Source organism: Corvus kubaryi, unplaced genomic scaffold, assembly GCF_017639235.1.
Source record: "Corvus kubaryi isolate FWS band 111438036 unplaced genomic scaffold, C.kubaryi_AGA036_p1.0 split1-131, whole genome shotgun sequence".
In the NCBI taxonomy this organism is placed as follows: Eukaryota; Metazoa; Chordata; class Aves; order Passeriformes; family Corvidae; genus Corvus; species Corvus kubaryi.
The window spans coordinates 22,713,268-22,736,159 of NW_024582073.1; the positions used below are offsets into that span (position 1 = coordinate 22,713,268).

The window sequence follows — 22,892 nt, forward strand, 5'->3', positions numbered from 1 at the left end:
AACAAAACCAGTCTTTTGTTATTAAGTGATTTTTTTCAGTCATTAAGATTGTCCTAATTTCCATTTCAGTACATCATATTCCATTATTTCTGCAACTCTGAGGCCTCCTGCTGCAATCATCTAAGGCAGAGACTTCACTAGCAGTGGCAACTGCAAAGGCAACTCAACAGAAAGCACAGGAGAGAACAGTCTTAAAAGCGACCTTTTATAATTCTACAAAACACAGCAAAACATGGTTTTGCCTGTAGGAGAAACTTTTAAAATTATTATGGCATAATGTACAAATGTAAGTGCATGGTTTTCAAACCCAGAGCATAACACATATCTCAACCTACCCTGTGATTACATCAAAGGAGAAAAGGGGTAAGTGACCTCACTCAAATCATATGCTTTTGTTACGCCTGCTATGATACTCAGACAAAAACCCACAGTGTGATTATTTAAGGCCTGCATGTCTCATAGTATTACTTATAAATATAAGTTAAATATTCTTCTAACTTATAATCTTTTATCTGTGGCCCAGAGCTGAGTACTGGGGTCTGTGATGCACGTGGCTCCAACCACCCCACCACTGCAACACCCACAGTAAGCGGATATGCACCACTCGTGTATCACACATCATGAGCTGCATGGCCAGGGCTATTTTAGCTCTGGTAGTGATCTGACAGCAGCCAGATGACATTCATTTTTTATGTTCTGCTTCCAAATACCTTGGGTAGAGTTCAATGATAGATGTTAGGAGAAGCCACTGGTTTGATATGCTGGGTCATTATTCACAGATTAGCTCGGTTGCCCTAAAGAGCTAAAAAGAACCTAAGCCTGGCATTCATTTCTGTGTGCACAAATAACCAGCAAGGCACATAATCCTTTTCACAATCAAAATGGGATTTTCTTTTCCCTCTTCTGTGTATATTTGGAATATCTTTGCCTTTCTCTCACCTTTTTTTTTTAAAGATTCATTTTATTTTATTCAAACTTTCATTCCCTTTATATTTCATGAAATATATGATTGATCACACCAGTTCTCATTAAAAGAAAAAAATCAACAGTTAAAAATACTGTCCCATATGAAGAGCAACAGGCCCACCTTTCTCTATAGAATTTTCCAGTTATTACATACATCATCCTGTTCTGGTGCTGCTTATGGGAGTTTTAGTCTTTGGGCCCAAGATAAGCCCAAAAAGTCCAGGTCATGTAATATAAGCTCCACAGCAAAGAGCAAAGATACTGTACTTCCCAGTTTCCTGGCTGTAGAAGAAGTTTTGCCAGATTCATAGCGACAAAAAGCACCAGAACAGCTTTGCAAGCCCACCTCCTTGGCATAAAAAGGAGCCAGAATCTTGCAAGTCAGGTGGACAGGAAAAAAAAGAAAAATACTGTCTTAAAACTAGTTCCTCCTGTTACTGGCTATGATGGATAGCTGTTCAATATAAACTAAGCATTTTCACAGAGCCAAAATATTTTTGTTTCCTATTTTGCTTCCTAAAAAGGAGGAAAGTACACTTCCAAGAAAAAGCAGACTAGTTTCTGTAGGTTTTAATGCTGAGCAGGGCTCCATCATCACTGGCAAGAGGAATGAAATTCCAGTCACCTGATAACTGTGTCAACATTTCAGACACACCTCATCAGCCACAGCTTATGTAATTCCCTTTGTGTATCTTTAGAAATAAAGCTTTTCTTTCAGCTCATCTAAGTTTGGCAGCTTTTTATAGCTCCATTATTCTGCGCCTACTGAGAGTTAGAGTCCTCAGCACAGGAAAGATGAACCTCTTGGAGCAGGTCCAGAGGATGGACACAAAATGATAGGAGGGCTGGAGCACCTCTCCTTTGAGGAAAAGCTGAGAGAATTGGGGTTGTTCAGCTTGGAGAAGAGCAGGCTCCAGGGAGACCTTAAAGCAGCCCTTCAGTACTTAAAGGGCATTATAAGGAAGATGGGGACAGACTTTTTACCAGACCCTGTTGTGATAGGACAAAGGATTATGGTTTTAAAATAAAGGTGGGTAGATTTAGACCAGATACAAGGAATAAATTTTTTACTATGAGAGTGGTGAAACACTGGCATAGGTCACCCAGAGAAGATGTGGATCCCACATCTCTGAAAACATTCAAGACTGGGCTGTGTGGGGCTCTGAGCAACCTGACCTAGTGGAAGGTGTCCCTACTCACTGCAGAAGGGTTAAACTAGGTGACCTTTAAAGGTCCCTTCCAGCACAAAATATTCTATGCTTTTTAGGTCTCTTTTGCTTTAGTCACAAATAGGAAGTTTTGCCCCAGTCTGAGTCCTCAGGCTGGAAAAGGAAAGGCTCAACATAAATGAGAGGCTCACAGATCTTTCTTACTATGAAACAGGACTTTGTACCTGACAGTAATAGAAGCAAATATTTGCATTATGAGATTTTTATTCTGCACATACCAAAAATGCACTCATAAACAGAGGCTTGATTGCAACATTGGTCAAATGCTTAATTTTCGCAGAGGAGATGATCTAGATTGTTTTTTCTCCTCTCCCTTCATTTCAAAGCTATTATGTAGTAACAAGGCTACGCAAAATATCCAGTTTATCAAGAGAAAACCATGAAAATCATGACTCAAAATCCCTGAGTCCCTGAAAATCAGGAACTGTGAAGCAGACTTCTCCAACAATGAACAAACACTCTCCTGCCTGCTGTGTGTAGCTGGTGGCACGTCATCACAACCCTCTGACTGCGTCACATAGTTTGTGTGTAGAGGGAGGCAGCAGATTACAATCACATAATATAGTTTATGACAATAAACTTGAACTCACAGAAACTTCACAAAGGTGCAAAGGACTCAATGAGGAAATACTGAATGAAGATTTTGAAATCAGCATCACAAAGAAAAGTTTAAAGTGCTTTTAGAAAATGGAAGAGAAAAAGTATTGATCGTGTCCAAAGTTCTGCAAAGCTCAGATATTTCAGCAAAAAGAAACCAGTCCCTAATGAAACTGACAGATAAAGTACTTTCCTTGTAAGGATTAAACACTATGACTTATATTCTATTATTCTAAAACACAGTAAAGTTGAAAACCTGAATGCTTAGGCTGCCACAAGAAAGACAAAGTTCCCAGGAAAGGTCAATAAATACAGGCACATGGAGCAACCTTTAAAGGTCATCTGCCTTGATGGGCTGTTTCATCTTGCCCAGCAATTGATCAGGTTGAGAACAAAAGATACAAAATTATTAAACTCTATGATCCTTCCTAACAACTCCAAATGAAACAAACTCCTGCCCATAGCATGCTTCAGGTGCAGGGCTCCAATTTCAGCCCCAAACTCCCAATTACTCAGCTTCATCTGTTGCAAGCCAACTGCCGCCCTACAGAAAGATTGCTGCAGTCAGTTCAGAAACATCCCCACTTGCTCAGCCAAGCCCAAACATCAGCTATTTTATGAGACAGTGGCACTGGCAAGCCATGGGCTGTGCCACATTAAAATACACCCCTTAAAACCTGTGGGATAATCAAGTTCCACTCATCTACAAGTTACAGCCCTTTTTTAAAAAACAAGACGTGAGAAACAACCAAAAATATTGTTTAATTCTAGTCTAGATTTGTATTGCCATCTTCTCTCTCTCAAGTTTTCTACAGAGGCCTCTGCAGTTGCAATTCTTATATGTTTCTATTGAAAGGTGTCTCCTGCTTCTTGCTCTGGGCTTCCCAGCTGCCTGCAGCCGGGAGCCGCTTGTCACACAACCCAGAATACAACCATGGGCACCAGAATGTGATCATTGCCTCCAAAAATGACACAACTTGCCTTTAGCATATTCTGAAGCTATCCATTTATGGGAGAGAAAGAAAAGCTGGCTGAGTTCCCTACCACGAAAGCCAGTACCTGGACCCATCCACCAGACAGCAGAAATTCCAGTGGTGGAGTCTCAGTTGCAACACTGAAGGGTCAAATTTCAAGCTCCGCTACTGACAGTATATGAGCCCATGGGGAAGCTGACACAGCAACAAGGCACATGATTTGCTCTTGTCTTTTGCTTTTCAAAACCTGACCTAGGACTACTACACACTGGACAGTCACACTAGGAATGTGCTGAACAGCTGGACTATAACGCAATTACATGGTCACATACCAGTTTTTCCATGGGACATCTGTCTTATTCACTGCACGAGAGGGACACGTGTGGGTACAATCAAGATGGCATGAGCAACTGTAAATCTGTCAATTCCTTAACAGTGAGAAGCTTAACTTTTCAACCTGAACAACATCCTTTTAACATCACACAAATATGTCATTATGCACAGAAGTTTTCAGACAACTCTAGAGGAAACAGCTGTGCAATACCATCCAAGGCATATGAAATACCTGGTGTAAACACATCTGTGATGTTTGTGTCTGTCTCCAGGCATTGCTACAAGCCAAGCTTACAGCCTTGCTAGACAAAATATAAGTCATGAGAATGTACAGCTGGCCAAAAGCAATAATACTCACTCCAAGTTGATAACAAAGTCTGAAAGCGCACAACACCAAACCCTCCTAAACTGTCCTAACACCAATATCAGCTAGACAGATTGTGATTACAGAGACATGCCCAAAACTACAACTTATTTAAATACAATAAAGACACTCTGCCACCTCCATGAGACTGAGGTTTTGGGTTTGTCTTACCATTTCTTACTAATTTCATAAGGTTTGATTTTCTTATGGTTCCTCAAAGATTGGTATGATGGCTCCAGATCAAACAAAATTATTGAGTACTTTTGTGAATTTGAGGGTCTCACCTGCTTAATCACAGGTAAAATTCAGAAGCACTGGTTTCTGTACAGGAAGAAGTACTTCATTATTTCACAGAGATTTTGTAGGGATAAATATAGTGACAGTATGCAGAGAGAGAGACTGCAGCAGCAAACCCTCTAGGGAGAGCTGTATAAGAAACTCAAATGGAAAGATGGACACTAATGATTATGAATATTGCTGAAGAGATGAGCTCATCTACACTTCTGAACAGACTTCACAGGACAAAGACACTGAAGTACTGAGAACACTTCACTCCTGGTTCATGATACAGGAGGACTTTTCCCAGCAGGAGCCAGGACTAGGCTGAAGAATTTCACCAGCCAGAGGAAATGGCTAAGCCAGACATAGCAAATTGCCTCTGAAACCAATTTTAATCCAATGTATTTGATAAACACGGCCAGAATGGTGGAGGAGTTAGAAGACAGGAACTAAAAACGATTCTTCATGAAAAATAAAAACACCATATGCAAATGTCACAGGATATATTCCTCAAACTTAACTACGGGGTCACAGCATCTCCTGATTTCAGAGCACAAAACCCTGAACAATTACACCTGTGAATTGATGCTGTGTACATAATACAGTGTATTAACATCCGCCTTCGCTACCTCATCTTTCACCAAGTATCCCATAATAATCATTTTGCCATTCAGGACATCAAAGACTCCTTACACAATTGCCATTAAAATAAACCACACTCAGCTCAGAAACGATAAATGCTTTCTCTCCAACTGTGAGATCTAAGAATGAAGGCAAATACCGTGAAATAATCTAAAGTTCAGCATGTCATATGGGCCAAAATAAAGACAACCAATTCTTCCATATAATTAGAATCATCTACATTGTTCCCCCCAACTCCTCAGCTGAGCTGTCCTGATTTATAGTAGCAGATGATGTTCTGTAGTTTTATGAAAAGGAACAATATTTAGTTAAAGCATTAAGACACACAGCAGATTTTCTGATTCAAAACAGTGTTGTCAGGTTCTTAGAGATGTTTTTATAGAAACATTACACTCCCTTTTCCCTTCCCAGAGCCTTGTTCAGCTCAGCTCCTGTTAAGCCACCTCTCCTAAGGAACAGACCGAAACTCCCGCTGCACTGCTCATGCACTGGAGCTCAAACACTCATTTTTCCAGACTGTTGAAGGTCCAGCAGTGCACCCACAGCATTGCTTCAGCCAGTCCCATTTCCACAGGTGAACACGAGTGCTCTTCCTCAGCTTGCAGCTGAATCACAGTGAACACAGTAGCTTTAGCCATGCAAAGAGAGGCTGCATTTCTCTGTTAGAAGTTGCAAGACCTTTATAGAGAGATGTTTATGAACAATAAAAATAAACATTAATAGGTTATACATTTGTATCCTTACAGAAATATAGTAAAATGACAGGCCTTTGTGCCTGCAGCTGTATTTTAACATGAAAGATTATTTTAAATTTAATTCAGTGCCGATAACTGGAGGGGAGAAAAACCTTTCCTCTTTTTGTAAAAATAATATTTGTTTTTAGAGAGTCTGGCACTTCTGAAGTCTTGTCAAGTGCAATGGAAACATAGTAATGTACACAAAGTCAAAGAGGCTTCAATTCCATGTATTCCGGTTTATGTTTCATATATCCCAAATTCCAACAGGGGGTAGCATTACACTTCTGCAAGAACATTTGATATTTAGAATACACTCAGTTTCCCCACATTTGATAGTCTGAGCTTCCTTGTACAATAGATCTGTTAATTGCCACTCATTCTGCACTCAGTGAAAATTGCACAAGGCAGGGACTCCAGCAAAACTCCCCTAACGCTGAAAGTGAGGCTCAGATGGGCCCAAACAGGTATGAAAAACAGCAGATTTGACTGCTGTGCAAATAAGCAGCGTGTGGTTCTCAGCTCATTCTTCTTGCTCAGCACATAACACAAACAGGAGAGGCAAGGTGCTCACGGATGGGATTCAACACCTCACATGATCCAGTTCCTTTGCATTTTAAAGTTCACAAGACTAACTGTGCCCCCACAGAGCATCTCAGTACTGCAGAAATACCTGTGAAAACTTGACCAATGGGAAATACTGAGATACATCTTCTCAGAACAGCACAGCCCAATAGAAACCACAGAGTTCTGAGTCAAAGCATTAACCCATTTCAAGATTGGCAAAGTCAATACAAAAGTATTATGAAGCAGGAAGCTTGGAGAGTGAAAATAAACAAGAAGGACCATTATTAACACATGGACCAACGTGCACACGTACTCACAAAGGGATTCAGGTGGTCTTGCCCTCCTGCTTAGCAACGCAGCAATTTATGGAAAATTTACACACAAAAGTGCGTGAAGAATCCCTTTTACTCAAGTTCCTGCTTTCAACGAGATTTAAAATCCAATTCAGCTATTCAGGAAGAAAAGGTTCCCATTTTGCAAATAGAGTTCAACTACAACCCTACAGCTGAAGTGACAGACAGTAAATAGAGAAGGACTCAAATGAAAACATTTCAAAAGCTGGCAAAGTGAAATCTCAGATCTTAGAGACAAATTAAACCTGCTTCTGTGGGTTCTTAGATATGGAGAAAGTTTATGTTAAGCTTTAATTACCATTTTGAAACATTCGCCTGGGGACTGCCCTAAGAAAAGTCTTTTCCTTCCTCCACTTCCCCACTGTTGTTCCACAGTGTGAGCTTAGCTTCTGCTGGCGCTAAAAATACACTTGTGCCTGTTTTGTAGCTGATGGAGCTATGCCAATTTACATTAGACTAGTTACTTGATTCCTTCCTTCCAGCCCATTCCACATAAAGACACAGAGAAAAGAATCCTTGTTATAACCTATGCATCCTGTTCCACAGAGAGAGAACTAGAGTGGGCTTAATTATGGGCCTATGAAGAATAAAAATGAAAGCCTTGCAATATGATCTTCACATTCATTTTCCTCCTTTTTCAACCTCACATTTAGAGCTATAGTTAGTCAACTTCTTCCAGAAAAAAAAAATTATTAACAATATAATCAGTGATCATCAGTAGAAAGAAATGGATGGAAGTAGAAGGACAAATAAGGGAGAAAAAGCTCAAAATAGTAAAATTAAGACAAGTGTTTTTCTTTATCCCTGGCCCATCACTGAAATTATGGTTTGTCAAAAGTAATGAAACTATAATTAAGCTGCACAGCTTCAAAGGATACAGCTACTTAACTATGCATGGGGGCTGCTCCCAGGCTGCTTCTGTATCAGAGAGCAAGTGCTATAAATTATTAGGCACAATTATATCTGTAGTTTTTTTTCCAAAGCCTCCTATAGTAGTTATCTCTATAGCATGTGTGTTCTGCTTGACTTTGTGTCTCAAGGAATGAGATGAATCGGCAAACTTCATCTGGAAATGTCTTCTTTGTGCTACAGGGGATTCAAGTATACAGTTACTAGCCCTGATATAGCCCACTTAGCACTCCTCTGTCCTTCTATTAAACCAGATCTGGAAAAGGTGTCTATTTCCTTAATATTTTCCAGGCTCAAATTTCTAGTACATTCAAAATTGCTTCCAATCAGCATTGAATTAGCAGAGGATTCCACAGAATCCAGACTACTGCAGAGGATGTGGCTAGGGGAGAGGGAACACAGCCAGAGTTCATGTCCCCCTGATTCCCAGCTGTTGAAACAGTCATTTTAGTTGACTGACAGCTGGCTGCTGCACTTTATCCTGCGAATAGCCTGATATCCTCATGTGACAAGACTTAGGAGGACAAAGTCAACTTTAAAGCCCCTTTTCCATCTACACTTTGGACTTGCGTGGTATTGAACTGCTGCAGAGAAAGTCCCAAGGTCTGCTTTCTTTCATTTACCCGGCTTTCAGGAAAAAAAACATGGAAAGACACAAAAGATAACTCCAAGGAATACATACAAGCAGAGCTGGCATGCAGTAAAGGCATTTTGCTGCAGCCTAGAAGTCCTATATAAGACTGGTATTCACTCACTCCATCCTGGCTTTCATTTATCATAGGAATCACACTTATTTTGACCTTAACATCCTCATCCCACCTGAGGAAGCTCAGTCTAACTTCTAGACACACACACAAATTTTGTATTGTTATATTGATGCATCAAATGTCCCTGGAGCTGAACCACAGGGGATGGAAAAACAACAGTAGCTTGACATAACATTTTTCCCTACACTTCTGTCCTACACCCATGAGTTGAATTACTGGCTAAAGCAAGATAGATTTTCAAGGCACAAAGTGTTGTTACGTTAGCAGGGATGGCCAGAAGGCATCCCTGAAGTCCTTCCCTCTGCAGTGTCATTTAGGAATGAAACAGAAGAGTTTGTGTGCAACTGGTAAAAAGAGCTTTTTTCACACTTTGAAAAGGATTTACTCAGTTGGTCAGGTGCAGTAACTTTGCCACTTCACTGTGTCACCTTGGTTCTTACTGAGAGTTCCTAAATTTCAAAGCTAAGTTTAGCCAGAACCAAGGGAACTCAATTGGGTCAACTGCCTACCTAAAACACTGCTCAGAAGTTCCCTGTGAGAGTCATCTGCTCTCACATCTCTTACTGGGGAAGAGCTGAGTTTTACCTAATCCCCGTTTGGGCAAAATGGCTTTTGATCTAATAGAAAAATTGCATCCAAAAAAATTTGCAAAATTAGATTTTATGCAATATGCCTCTTCATGAGGATTTTAGAAAAGAATACATTAAGAAAACATAGTACTGTTATGGGGATTTTCCTCCCTCTGTTGTTACAACTTGGCTGGAAGTTCAGGCATATCCTCAGGCATGTTCTTGATATCTTGCTCCTTTCTAAATGCTAAAAAATTGCTAAGCCCTCAGGCTAATCCCATTCTTAGAAAGAACTGATCTTCAACTGCCATGTCCTCAGTCACAGACTTTCTGAATCAACTGAGTGTAAAGGCTCATGCATTCATAACTTCTGTCCAGTAACTGCAGTTCTTGAAAGACACCATTCTTCAAGCTCAATTTCACACACATAAAAAATTCTCTTGAAATAACTTATTCAGTGCCACTGCTTTGTGGCCTTTCATTAAAAAGAAAGCGGCTTTCAACTATTTGTTGAAGTTATAAAAATTAGTGATAGACTTGCCACCATTCTAAAACAAAAATTGTGGAGCAGGTGCTTCATCATGGCAGGTTAATTTTCTCCTTTAGCAACTCTCACTAATGACTTTCTTTCTGTCCACAGTTTCTTAAAAGGCAAACTTTCTGTCTCTCTCACTGCCATGTGGACAACATTTCATTTAATATAATCTTTAGCACTTGGATAGGATTTTCAACATCCAAAGTCCTGTAGAAACACAATCCCATCAGTCCTGACAACAGCCTTGGGAAGCAAATACAGATACCACAAAGTGAGGTAAGCTGGTCAGAGCCACAATAAAACCCTTGCACAAAATTCCTGCATCAGTCCAAATCTCAAGCTTCTTACCTCTCTTTATAAAAAGTGAGACAGTGCCCAAAACACCACTTTGCCATCACAAACTCCTGCCAGGAGTCTGGCTGCTATAGACAACCAGCTTTATAGCACAGTGGGCAGGTTTGTCAAATGCATTCAACACTAAGCCAGGCAGAGCAAGAACACCAGAGTTTAGCACAGATTCTTTCTGTGTTACCTGATGTCCAGAGCAGTCAATTCCACTCTTCTACTACGGGACAGGGTTTGAAATCTGCCTGGTTTAGATATCAAAAATCCATCTTATTTATTTTAACTCACGTGCAACCTAAATCTCTAATGAAGTGAACACTTTAGCTACACTGATTTAAATGGCCTTGCTTCTAGAAGTGTCAGAGGAAAGGAACTGAAGTCTGCACAAGGCTTCTGCTCAGTGGGACATTTTGGTCAGAACTGTACAATTGCATGAGAGGTAAATTTGACGGTCTTATCTTCCTTATGGACTTATAAAGAATTCCCTCTCCTTTCTCCTCTAGACAATTTCCCTTGCACTTCAGCAGAAGCATTCAGAACTCTGCATAATAAAGCAATCTATAAAATCTCAAGGAACTTATATAACAGTCCATCCTGAAAATTGGTGGGCATTTTTGTATCAGAATGGCTTATGCACATTTACTACCTTCTTTGCCTATGGGAAACATTCATTCAGTTCTGAACATATAAATATATTTCTGTGATTCATTCCTCAAATTGGTTTCAGTATAATGAAACCACAGAGCAGGTTCAATGGAACAGGTAATAACCCATTTTCTATTCAATAGATTTGTTGCCACATATTTTCATGCTAACAAATGCCAAAATTGAATTATCCATATGAAGATGTTGTTACCATATTATTAAATTTCACAAACATAATAGCTGGAAAAATTATTTGCTCTTTATGACTAAAGCAATGAAACTTGGAATAGGGTCGGATATGACAATGAGTAAGGACTTGCCTACACCATAACACAACTCATACCTTCAGACGTAATCTGATTACAAGTAATTACAAGTCATTGTAATTCTGCTGACATATTATCAGCCAGACTGAAAGTATTTCCACGGATATCTTTAAGTAATAAGTATATTGGGAATCTTGAATTACCAAAACTAATTCCACTCCTATGTCTTGTCCTGAGTTATGAATGAGTTTAAGCACAATTTGTATAATTTTGCTGGAACGCATTTCACCCTTCTAATTTGCATACTTCCAGTTTTAAGTGGCTCTGTCAAAAAAGGTTGGTTGGAAAGGTCACACCCCTACTGAGCATCAATTTTCAGTCCTCTCATCTACTCACAGTGAGCTGCTGTCAGCCCTCCAGACATCCCATCCAAATGATTGCTATCCTACTGACACTCGCCAATTCCTTCTGAGCCATGCAATTACTTTGATGTCATTGACTGTTAATCAAAACAAAATATTTCCTGCATAGTCTTTTTAATGCACAATCTTAAAAATAGAATGTTGGCAGACATTACAAACATTTTTCAGAAATGCAAGTCAAGGAGTTGAAGTTTTTTGAAAGTAACTTTGCTTATGATCTTCCAGAAGGAGATAAACCATATGGGAATCAAACTTGTGAATCTTAATCCAGGGCTTCTACTGGAGTTATTAGCTTCTCCTGAGCTGAGCTCCATGTAATCTATGCTTTCCTTGTATCTTTTTGTATTTTCTTCCTCTGCAGGTGAATTTTCCTTTCTCCCTTTTAGAAAATGAAGATAGAAAGTGTCTGCTAACACTTTGTAGGATTCTGTTGAACTTTTCCAGAAAGAAATGGATTTCTATTTAAGGGGGGGAGGGGAGAAAGAGAAAAAAAGCCTTCTATTTTCTCATTTTGGCCACATTCCAAGCAATCTGAAGAGTCTCCTTTACAGCTGGATCAAAACCAGAAGCCCCACAAACCCTACATTCCAAAGGGAATAATTTTTTCCAGCTTTTATTATCAGATGACTGCTCCTTCAAAGCATTTCTTTCTCTCTCTTCAGAAAAGCTACTGCTCCCAAGAGAGGAAGAAGTAGCCATCAGTATTAGTAATAACAACAGCTATTAGCCAGCTTGATTGTATTTAGGGGAGGAAGCCAATTTTCCCATTTGTTCATTGTGATGGGGATAGAAGGTCAATACCGTGGTTTATCAATATCTCCATGGGTCTCTGACAGAAAAGCAATCCAGCAACATTTGTGTTTGGTACAGAAGAATGAATTCTGCTGAGTTACATTGTGTGCATTCCCTCGTGTAAGGAAAGATGCTCTCTTCTCTTGACATTGTTATAATTTCACTTACCAGTGCTTCTGTGGCAGGCACTTCTTTTCCCACTACAGACCACAGGCTGTTCGCCTTAGTGCCAGATCCCAGTAAGTGCCAACTCTTATTATTCTGAATTTAGATTAAAACCTTTATTTTTTGCACAAAATCATGAGGATTCTTTCATGATAGATGGAGAGTACCTTGAATAAAGTTTTTTAGATAAAAGATGAGGTAGCCTCCTACAGGGCTGAAAGCAAGTCAGATCTGCATTGCTCTGGGGGGTTTGGCATGTCTCTTGTGTTACTGTGACCTCTGAAATCCAGATTCTTACCCATTAAGTGACCTCTTCCACGCAAACCTTCGGAACACCCAGGTCACTTATATGAGCCCTTACCAGCAACAGCAATGGAAAAGGAAGCTGGATCTCTTCTTGATCACTTGGGAGTGCAGCCTGTTGCCAAGAAGCATTATAATACTGTACAAATTAACTGGTGAACTGGGAAGAGAAAAAAGTCTTCCTTCCCTGCAAGCTGATGATAAGCAGTATCTCTACACAGTGCATAAGGAGACCTGGATGGGAGATGAGATCAAGAGGATGGAGATCATCTCTACAATAGACTTGGGCTCCTGGCCAAAACTACAAAGAGGAAAACAAAACAAATCTAGCTCTAAAGCCTGATACTACATCCACCTGTTTTATGCCACTTTTCTCTGTCAGCTTCAACTGGAGAACATATTTGATCTGCACAGCACTGGGTGCTTTTGTCAGCATAACCAGCTCCAGAAATGACTTGCATTTCACTGTAAAGCACAGCAACAATCATGGGTTTCTTCTATTTCAGAAAGATGATGTGGGAAAATTGGTGGGCTTTCAGATGCATTTGAATCTCTGAAAAGTCTGAAGAATAACACTATCACAAAAATTTCAGAGCCTTCAGAGCCTTTTACAACAATGGCAATGTAAGTAAAATGCCAGATGGCCAAACCATTGTCCAGTGCAGACACCTCATTTAGTGGTGACACATGTGATGGAAGATGCACATCACTACTGGTTCATGTATCACAGTCAGGACTCAGAAAAACAACTGGAATTAAATCTTGAAAGAAAAGAGCACAAAAGCAAGTTTTCTAATTCATGCAAAAAGTCAGCAGATACAGGAACTTCACAAACACATCATTCAGGTCAACAATAACAACTGACTTCCAGGTTCCTCTGAGGTGCAAACTGTTCCTGTTAGTTCTAACAGTGCCCAGCTGCCCAGAGCTCTGAGATTAGAGCAGAAATACAAGCAGCTACAATGCTGTAAGAAGATGACGAACGCATCCTTCTCAGCTGAGAATTTAGACAGCTTGTAGCTTTTTTAAAGGTGGGAGGAAGCATAAAATGTTACAGCACCACACATCAATACTGTAAAAAAAAAATCTTTGAAAAGAGATGTAAAAGATGTGCAAATACAAATAATCATGTTCCTACACTCTCAGAGAACGCATGGAAATAAACACAGTACAAGATAAACACATAAGGTTTTCAGTCTCCTGGGGAAAGAGGTAATGACTCCCAACAGAAAAAAACAAGCTAAATTAAGGTTGTAGATAACAGTACATTGTGGTTTCTTTAGTATCTGTTTTAGTACTACATTAGAAAAGTACTTGATTAAAAGCCAAAAAAAATTAAAACATTCTCAGTTACACAGATATGGCCATGTAGTCATGCAGCTGCCATTTCTTGAATTTCACCACACAAGTTAACACCTAACAGGCCTTCTCTTTCACCACTTTCAAAAGCAGCATCTACAATGAGAGGAGACACACCAGCTAACTCCAGGGTTAAGGGGTTTGTATGGGATTTGGAAAACCAAGGCTACATTCCAAACCCAGCTACAGGCTGCTCATGATCCTGGTAAAATTAGTCCAGGTAAGACAGCAAAAGAGACCTCAATGCAGGATGTTCTTTAGAGTTCAAGCCCCTTCTCTGTCTGAAGACACATCAGCTGTGCTTTTCCCCAGACTTAGTCTCTCCCTGGTCTGTAACGCACAAGGGACACACAGATACTCACAGGTTCTCTAGAACACAAAGATTCTGCACTCACCCAAGGATGCAGGTGATTAACCAGCCCTGAAAGGGGGATGTGGTGTTGCATGATTAAATACAGTAGTAAAGAGCCTGCTCAAGGATCACAGTACAGGCATGCACATGCCTTCCTGTGGAGTTGGAATGCAAAAAGGAAGCAGTTTCAACAGGACAGAATAAAAGAATTAAATATCCTATCACCTAGCCAAACCAACTCCCCACTTAAACTGAGATCCACATGCCCTTCAAGGCAGGTGCCAGTTCTCCCTATATTGTGTACGGAAGGGTTCTCAGCCCCTCAGTGCAGTGGATCCCACTGCCTGACAAGACCCCTGAACTCTTTTATCCATCATAACCATAACATTTCTGTATTTCCACTTCCTACAAATATGCTGGGAGATTCAAAGTTGGAGGCATAGCGTGCTCCTGCACTGTGGTAGCAGGAGCTATACAACTACCTCACAGAGGGTTTGGGTAGACTAGCTCCTAATTTGGAACCATATTGTCCCCAAGGAGGCTTTGGTTATTTTAAAATCATCTACTTAAGTAGGTGGCTGAATACCAATAGAGATTGATGACAAGAGCCACACACAAACTGACAACTTCTTTTCCCCTCTATCATGGCAAGTTAACTACCAAAGCAGTACTCATGACTACATTTCTACATAAATAAGAACTCCCACTGACATAAATATGAGTTTAGCATGATCTAGACATACATAAATGTAATTCCTACTAATAGGCACATTTGGAGCTGTCAACATGATTTGAGTATAACACTAAGTGGCATGAAGAGACAGCCATAAACATTCCATATTAATTCATCTTGCAAGAAGAAGGTGGTCAGGGGACAAAAAGCAAGACAAAACTAAACCCAGTACTTGTCAGATGGAAAAGGACAAAACCAGTTGGAAAATAATTTTATTTTTCAGACTTCTACGAAAATTTACAAACAATGATGGTGTAAAAAAAAAGGAACACCCTATAAAAAAAGTTGACATTTGTCAAACTATAGCATCAAAGGAAGTTACAGAGCAACAAGCATACATGAAATTCTATTCATCAAATTAGTATTAGTTAAGTAGTTAAAAATGTAATAAGTCTAATAATAAATCTCTACAGCTTACTCAGAAATTGTAACAATCAACTCTGAGCTTAAATTATACTTACAATAGACAATGAATTCATCTCTGCAATCATCTACAGCACTGAAATCAGCTAGGTCAAATTACATAGCAAAGGCACATCTTGGGAAGTTTGTAAGGACATCTTGAGCGCAGCACTATTACGTACAACAGAAAGCAAATCACCCTGCATGCTTGCTTCTTAGTCCCCAATGTCTAATATGAAATACAGTATACAAATAATAGAAACAATATTTAGTAAGTCTTTTCATGATGGTTCTATTCTTCATGCAGAGTGACAGAAAGGCTTCCTTGCCCTATTTTCTGTTCGAGCCTTGGCACTTTTGCAGGGTCTGTTCTCCCTGTTTTCATCATCGTCCTTGTCATTAGTAGAGTAGGTGGTTCTTAACAAGTCAGTCCCAGTCAGGACCCCCACCATGCCCTCCACATGTCTTCATCCCACAACTCTCTCCAACTCTTCACATGCTGAGCTCCAACATGCACACACAACATGCCCAAACCTAACCTCCATTTGCCAAAGTTTACATACAGGGCAGAAAACAAACAAATGCTCACAGCCTTAATTACTGCTGCAGCCTTTCCTCTACCGAGGTCACTTTAAATAGTAGGCATTTAAAAGCCATTAACACAATTTAATCAACAGCTTAACTCAAAATTGCAAAGGAACCCCAAACACCAGCACATTAAAGCCTTTTGAACATGAATTTGAATAAACATGAAAACCTGGTGTTTTCATCAATCCATAAATCAGCTCCTCCTGGACCTAACTTAAATATATCCTACTCAAAGTACAAGGAGTAATAATTATTTTTTAGTTACAGCCTATGGATTTGTGCTTTCACTGCACTCCTCAGGAGAAAAGCTGAAGACAGCATCCATGAAATACTGCTAAAATAACTCATCTTGACAGTTCAAGAGAGTGCATCAAAGGGTTACTTTTTCTTTCAAAAGTAAAAACAAACCCATGAATCATTCTATTTAATGAGACTTCTTTTGCAACTGCTTATAAATGGGATTTTAAAAAAAAAAAAGCAGATGTGCATATCTCATGCAAAAAAAAAGTTAGTAAGAAGGTTGCACCAGTGTTTATCACTAAATTTGTTTAGGTATAGACAAGATCTGAAAGTCTTTCCAGCTTATCTTACTAGGGCAGCTAGAAACACCATGAAACCTGACAGCACTTTGCAATAAAAGATGTGGCTATTTATGTCATTGGGGTAAACAGGCAGTAGTAATTACATAATTTAGCTTTTAATGGTTTTGAAGATATCCAGTGGAACACTCACTTTCAGCTTCCCATCTTCCACAGATACCCAGGGTAAAATCTGATAAATTCACATCTAAACCAACAATTCAGATCACCCAGAAACATTTAGACCATGTGAGCTAATTGTACCTGAGCTACTTCTTTCCTCTCTGCCTATGACAAAGACACCTTTGAGCTTTCTAATCCCAAAGCAGAGCTCTTCCAGAAATCAAGTCTTGGTCATTTTTCCCAAATTCTCCCTAACTACAGGCAGCAGCCACAGGAAGCCAACAGCAGATACACCGCTGTGCACGCCACCGCCTGCACTGCCTCCAGCCACACTTTCAGAACTGGACTAGAGGGCTAGTGAGGGCCTGTGGTGCAGGTGGCTGGCAAGGATGGTCTTGGAAGATCACCAATCCTACTGACCAGTGTAGACACAACCTTAGAAAGCCTGTCCCACAAGTGCCTCCTTACCTGCCAAGTGTTGCAGGTAGCTGACAAAGTAACGTCCAAGGTGCTGGGACGGGGCTGGGCAAGGGGCCCAAGCAGACAGAGCTTTCCAGTTTGCAAACATGTGAAGGCACTCAATGATGCAAATGCATGAAACACCTCATGAGAAGAAAACAATCCCTCAAACTTATAACCTTTTAATTTTTCTTACATCACCTACTAGGCATTCAAACCCTCTTCATAGCAGTGGTTTATGTAATCTCACATTTAATTAAATGCACACATTTCAATGGCAGTGTTTAATTCCTCTTGCAGAAGTCTCTCTTGCTGAATCCTTGCTTCACACATTCCCTAAATTAAGCACTCCCTCTAACCTTCCCAGCCTTTCAACAGCTCACTAATACAAGCAGCTTTACCTTCTTCTAGTTTAGCAAACACATTCACAAAAAAAAAAAATCTTCTCCAGCATGGATAAAAACAGATACATTTTCATGCAATGTATAATTAATGTATAAAGCTTACTGCCATAAAAAGATAAGAATGTAGCAGGTCCAAAAAGAATTTATAAGAACATCAAAGTCTCAGTTAACAGATACTGGCAAATGTGTTTGGAAAGGCAAGTGAACCTCCACAGTTTAGGTATTAAGTCTTTATGTGACTGTTGATCAAAAATTAATTTCCCTGCAAATAAACTGTCCTGCTTGTAGACTGCCAATGAGTTTTTGTGTACCTGCTCTAAAGTACCTGTCATTGGCCAGTCACATTACTGGATTGCCATGCTGACTTGACTATCTTGTATTTCCCCAGTGACAAACTAGTCTAACCTGGCTTCATGTGCAAGGCATGTTCAAACTCCAATGACAAAGAAAAAAAAAATCAATACAATAAAAATATGCACTCTGATCACCTTAAGAGCAGTACATACTGTTTGACCTCCCTTCTTTCTTTGTAAATACCAGCAGCAAGACAGGTCAGTGTCTTCCATGCTTGCTTGCCATTATATGACAAAGCCAGTGCCTGCAAAACCTCTCTTTCACTTACATGTACCCAAAGACAAAATTGTCCAATATAAAAGTAATGATTGTGGTCTATATTGTTCAGTGTTTCCTTGACTAGGCACAGATTTTGAGGAAACCATGTGCTAAGCCTCTCCATTTGAGCATAAACAACCCAAAAAGTTATTACGTGTTCAAAGTACAAAGGAAACAATATTACTTATGACCTACAACTTAGGTAACTTTAAATTAATCATGCTATATTAACTAAGGTTCGTTAGCATCTGCTCAGTGTTAGGTATTTACCTTTAGTCCACCACAGATTGGACAAGATGAAAAAAGAGCTCTTGTCATCCCAAGGTGGGGTCTACATGTGTCACAGGGGTCAGCTGAGGCCCCACCAGGTGGTGACAGCTCACTACTTTTGGAGTCTGACACCTGTCCTTGTGGTTTTGTGTCTGACCACCTTGAAACAAAATCCACATATGTCTCATCACTTGAGTCCTTGCTGCTTTCTGTGAGTAAGGATGAAGGCCTCCCTCTGTGCTGGCTGTGCTCAGGTCCCCTCCGTGCTTCCAAGTGTGGTAGTAGAAGTTTTGGGTCACTGGCACCTTGAGCTGGCAGGGGCTGGTCCTTGGGTAGCGTGGAATCTGCACTCTTCAGTTGCACATCTTTAGAAGCTGCCTGTAACACACTCCTGGGTGTATCATAAACGTGTCTGAGAGAGCTGGGAACCTGATACTCTGATCCCACACCTCTCTGGGACTCACTGTGAGGACAAGTACATAGACTCTGATCTGAAGGAAAGTTCAATGGCAAGCTTAGCAATGATCCAAACTCATCACCATGGCAAATGTCCAAGCTCCCAGCATAGGAAGAGAAGCTCCCAGAGTAAGAAGAGTGACTACCAGTAGCTATTCCACTGTCAGAAGAACTCTGACGGCCTATTTCCTGCAGCTGTCTGGACCGGAGGGGCTTTGGAGGGGGTTTAGTGGTGCCACGTGCCCCTTCTGGAAGGGTCTTTTCTTCTCCCAGGTGAATACCCTTTGCAGCTGCCAGTCCATGGCTCTCCTGAGAGGTGCTGGCTGAAGATTGCTCAGGCCACACTGTCAACCTGCTCCCAACACTGACATCTGAGTGGCTGGTATCCGAAGACGAGCTTGAAAGACTCCTATCGTCTCCTAGAAAAGATGAAAACCCATCAACCTATGTTTCAAACACAATCAACAGACTGAAGCATGGCAAGTATGTACAAACAGAAAGGGCCCTGAGATTCCATCTGCTTTTTGTAAGTGGAACTCTCGTCAGAAAGCCAGAATTCCTGCAATAACTCACAGCCTCACGGGAAAAATAAAATGCAATGGTATGTTACCTTGACATAACCCTACCACATTGTGGAACATAATGAATTCAAGGCTAAATTTTTAAAGTTTATGCACCAAGTTCTCCCTTTTTCAAACATAATTTACTGTCATACAGTTAATTGGGTTAATATACCAAAATACAGCCATACATCATTGTACGGATAAAAATGAAAATAATACTGTTATAAAAACTTTTTCATATCTATATCTAAGATTTCCTGTGATCCATTTATGCATATATTACAAGATTTTTTTTCCTCAATGCTACTTGCAAGAAAGGCATTTTAACAGGTAATTACTGCCATCAAATACAGAATATGGAAGAAAAAATTTGAACATTGCATGAAAGGGTACAAGGACAAAACACAAACATCACACAAACAAAAAAATACAAAACCAAACAAATACAAAAACACCTTCTTGTAGCACACACAGAGTCCACAATTATTTTATTTTTTCTTAATAAAACCAATGTGAAAACAAAGGCAGAAACTCTATATGAAGTTGGGCCATGACTTCTGACCAGAGGGAGGGAATAAAAATAAAACAGGCATGCTTATCTATCAAGTCTCATTTGTTTTCTATCAATTCAGTCAAGTCTAGTAGTTACATGCTGATAAAGAAAAACCTCAGGAAGTCTCACTGGAATTCAGTCACAAACCACATTACCCAGCAGTGTCTAGGCCAAAGCAGCCATGGACATGTATATAAGCACATAATTAAGCTCCTGAGGCTCTTCACAGAGACATTATTGGGCATGTAGGCTTCAGAGTCAAGAGCAAAGCAGATGTTTTGATGATCCAACTTCGGCTATTGAACAGTTCAAATGGCAGTTCAGGGCACAGCCCCTTTTACAGATCCAGTGCTAGACACTAATTCTACTTTGATACATTAACAGCTCCAGAAAAGGCACATACAGATAGCAGAGGAAAGCACAGGAGTCCTATGCTTTACTGCAAAAATCTGCCTTAAGCTTGATGTGTGAACCATACAAGTGAGTCCCTCTCACAGGCTGGACTGACTCAAGTACTTAAGCAGATATCAGACTTGATGCAGACAGTTCTTTTTAAGCTTTACATGCACAGATTCACTAGGACTCAGCATACTAAATGGTTTTCCTGGGTTAACAGTATTTGATTCAAAACTCAGTCTGTTGAGTTGAAAACCTCCAATTAACATCAAAGGACTTCAGACAATGCTGTTAAAGAACTGCCTCACAAGCAGCATAACAAATCAAATGTCTTGATCATTTCTCTATAATTTTTCTTGTAAGTTCCACATCCTATAACACAGGCCATACAACTTTTAAAGCCTGGGCAGGAAGGAACATAATGTATTTTTATTTAATTAAAGGTATTTCTTACCTCCACTACCTTGGCGACTTGTATGGGACAGCAAGCTCAAGCGCTTTTCTAATTGCAAAGCTTCATGAGCCAGTCTTTCTTCTGAATAGGCTGGATTAGTACTTGGATCTTTAAAAAGAAACAGAAAATAAATAAATAAATAAAGGAGGAAACATGGAAAATAATTTTTAAAAAAGGAAGGAAAAAAAGACATTATTATGGTCAATTTCTATGTTTGAAATGCTGATTGGAAAAATGTATGGGACAATCTGACTTCAAGCACATCCTGGACATGTGCTACACACCAAGTTAAAATTACAAGTGTCAAAGATTGTCAGAGATTATACCCAATATCTATAATACTTACCACCAGGAACAAAACACTGAAAAGCACAGCACCAAAGTCAATAGCTACAGAAATAATTGGCATCCAGCAAGTCTAGACGACTTGAAAACTAATTTGACCCATGTAAAATTTGTCTGGAATTCACTGGGAATTTTTACATTAAGAAAGACCAAATTTTTAATCCTAGAAATTTACAAATCTACATCATAAAGTCAGAGTCATAGTGATGAAACGGACAGCTTCCAATCCAGATAATCTATTTACAAAGACTTTGCTTTCAAGTTTGATGTTCAGGTGATTAAGTTCAGACATCACAGACAAAATAAGCAACCTGGTGGCTCTCTGTCTTCATGTTTAATACAAGACAACTTAGAATGATATAAACCACTCCTAAAATGTACTGTCATGGATTTTCCCCATACATTTTAGTGAGTTTGCCATTCCAGCTGAAATTATTTCACTGAAGAAGGCTGATTCTATTCCAACATAAGTAGAAAAACCAAAAGTTAAACAGTACGTGGAAGAAGTTTCATCTGTAAAACAGCCCAGTTTCCTCTAAATCATTTTGTTTCCAGCAGGCACAACAATAAAACCAGATGTTGGAAGTAATCATAACCATCACCCCAAGAGAAACCTTATGGATTCCTTCAAAATAGCACTGATGAGTGCACCATGTTCAGCGGTTGCAGAGGATATGGTCTGCTAACTTGTTTATCATCAGAAACGTCAGTAGTTCTTATTAATACATAGGGAAAGTAATTAATGACAGAGAAAACAGATTAGCTTCCTCACAACTGCTGCTCTTGTATATCTGATCAACTGGGTAGTAGAAGCACACCACAAAAACACAAGAGTCATTTAAAAAGAGGGGGGGAAAGGATGAAAAAGGCTATACATTGCTGTGGTTGAGTTAGTAAGACAAAAACCAGTTGTAAAGATGAAAGAAAAGTTTCATTTTCATCCCAGGTCTTTTAGTTTTAAAAGACTTGGTTTTGATATTGTCAGCATAGCAGTCAAAGCAAGCTCACACTTGGAGGAAGGAGCACTACCAAGTCAGTTGAAGCTCCATGGGAGTGCCCTATATTATTAATTACCCCAAGAAACAAACTGCCGCATCTCTCCTCCCTAACCATATTCACTTTCTGACCTGCCCTAGGTAGGAATAGAAGTGACAGTGCTGAACTTGTTAACTTTCTTTCCTGTGTAGAGGAGGTTTCCATCTTTGGCAGCCTGCAATCTGGGTAAAATGAGCAGAAAAACCAAGATACAAAGAGTCCATCTATAATAACATACACCAGAACCCAAAGGTGTTCTAACAGGGACAAGGCAACAATGCCCATGACAAACAGGGTCTGTGACCTCTCTGTCTCCCAGCTCAAACAGTGCATGACTCACTTCAAACTGAAGAACAGAAAATAGGACTATTAGATGTGGATTATTTTGTTTAGGCCTCCATTCCTATTTACACTGCAAGACAACTTGTATTAGGCATTGACTAGTTCAAACCTG

The 22,892-nt window shown here is 39.8% G+C and overlaps 1 protein-coding gene across 3 annotated transcripts in view; it reads right to left on the reverse strand.

Moving 5' to 3' along the window:
• DOK7 (docking protein 7) overlaps nucleotides 1-22,892 on the reverse strand; it is a 59,123-nt gene that overhangs the window by 17,050 nt on the left and 19,181 nt on the right. For all 3 annotated transcript variants that reach the window (XM_042052983.1, XM_042052984.1, XM_042052985.1), the window contains 2 exons: nucleotides 21,059-21,166; nucleotides 18,637-19,511 (listed from right to left, as the gene is read on the reverse strand). In XM_042052983.1, coding sequence (XP_041908917.1) covers nucleotides 18,637-19,511; nucleotides 21,059-21,166 — 983 coding nt within the window. The remainder of the gene's footprint in view (nucleotides 1-18,636; nucleotides 19,512-21,058; nucleotides 21,167-22,892) is intronic.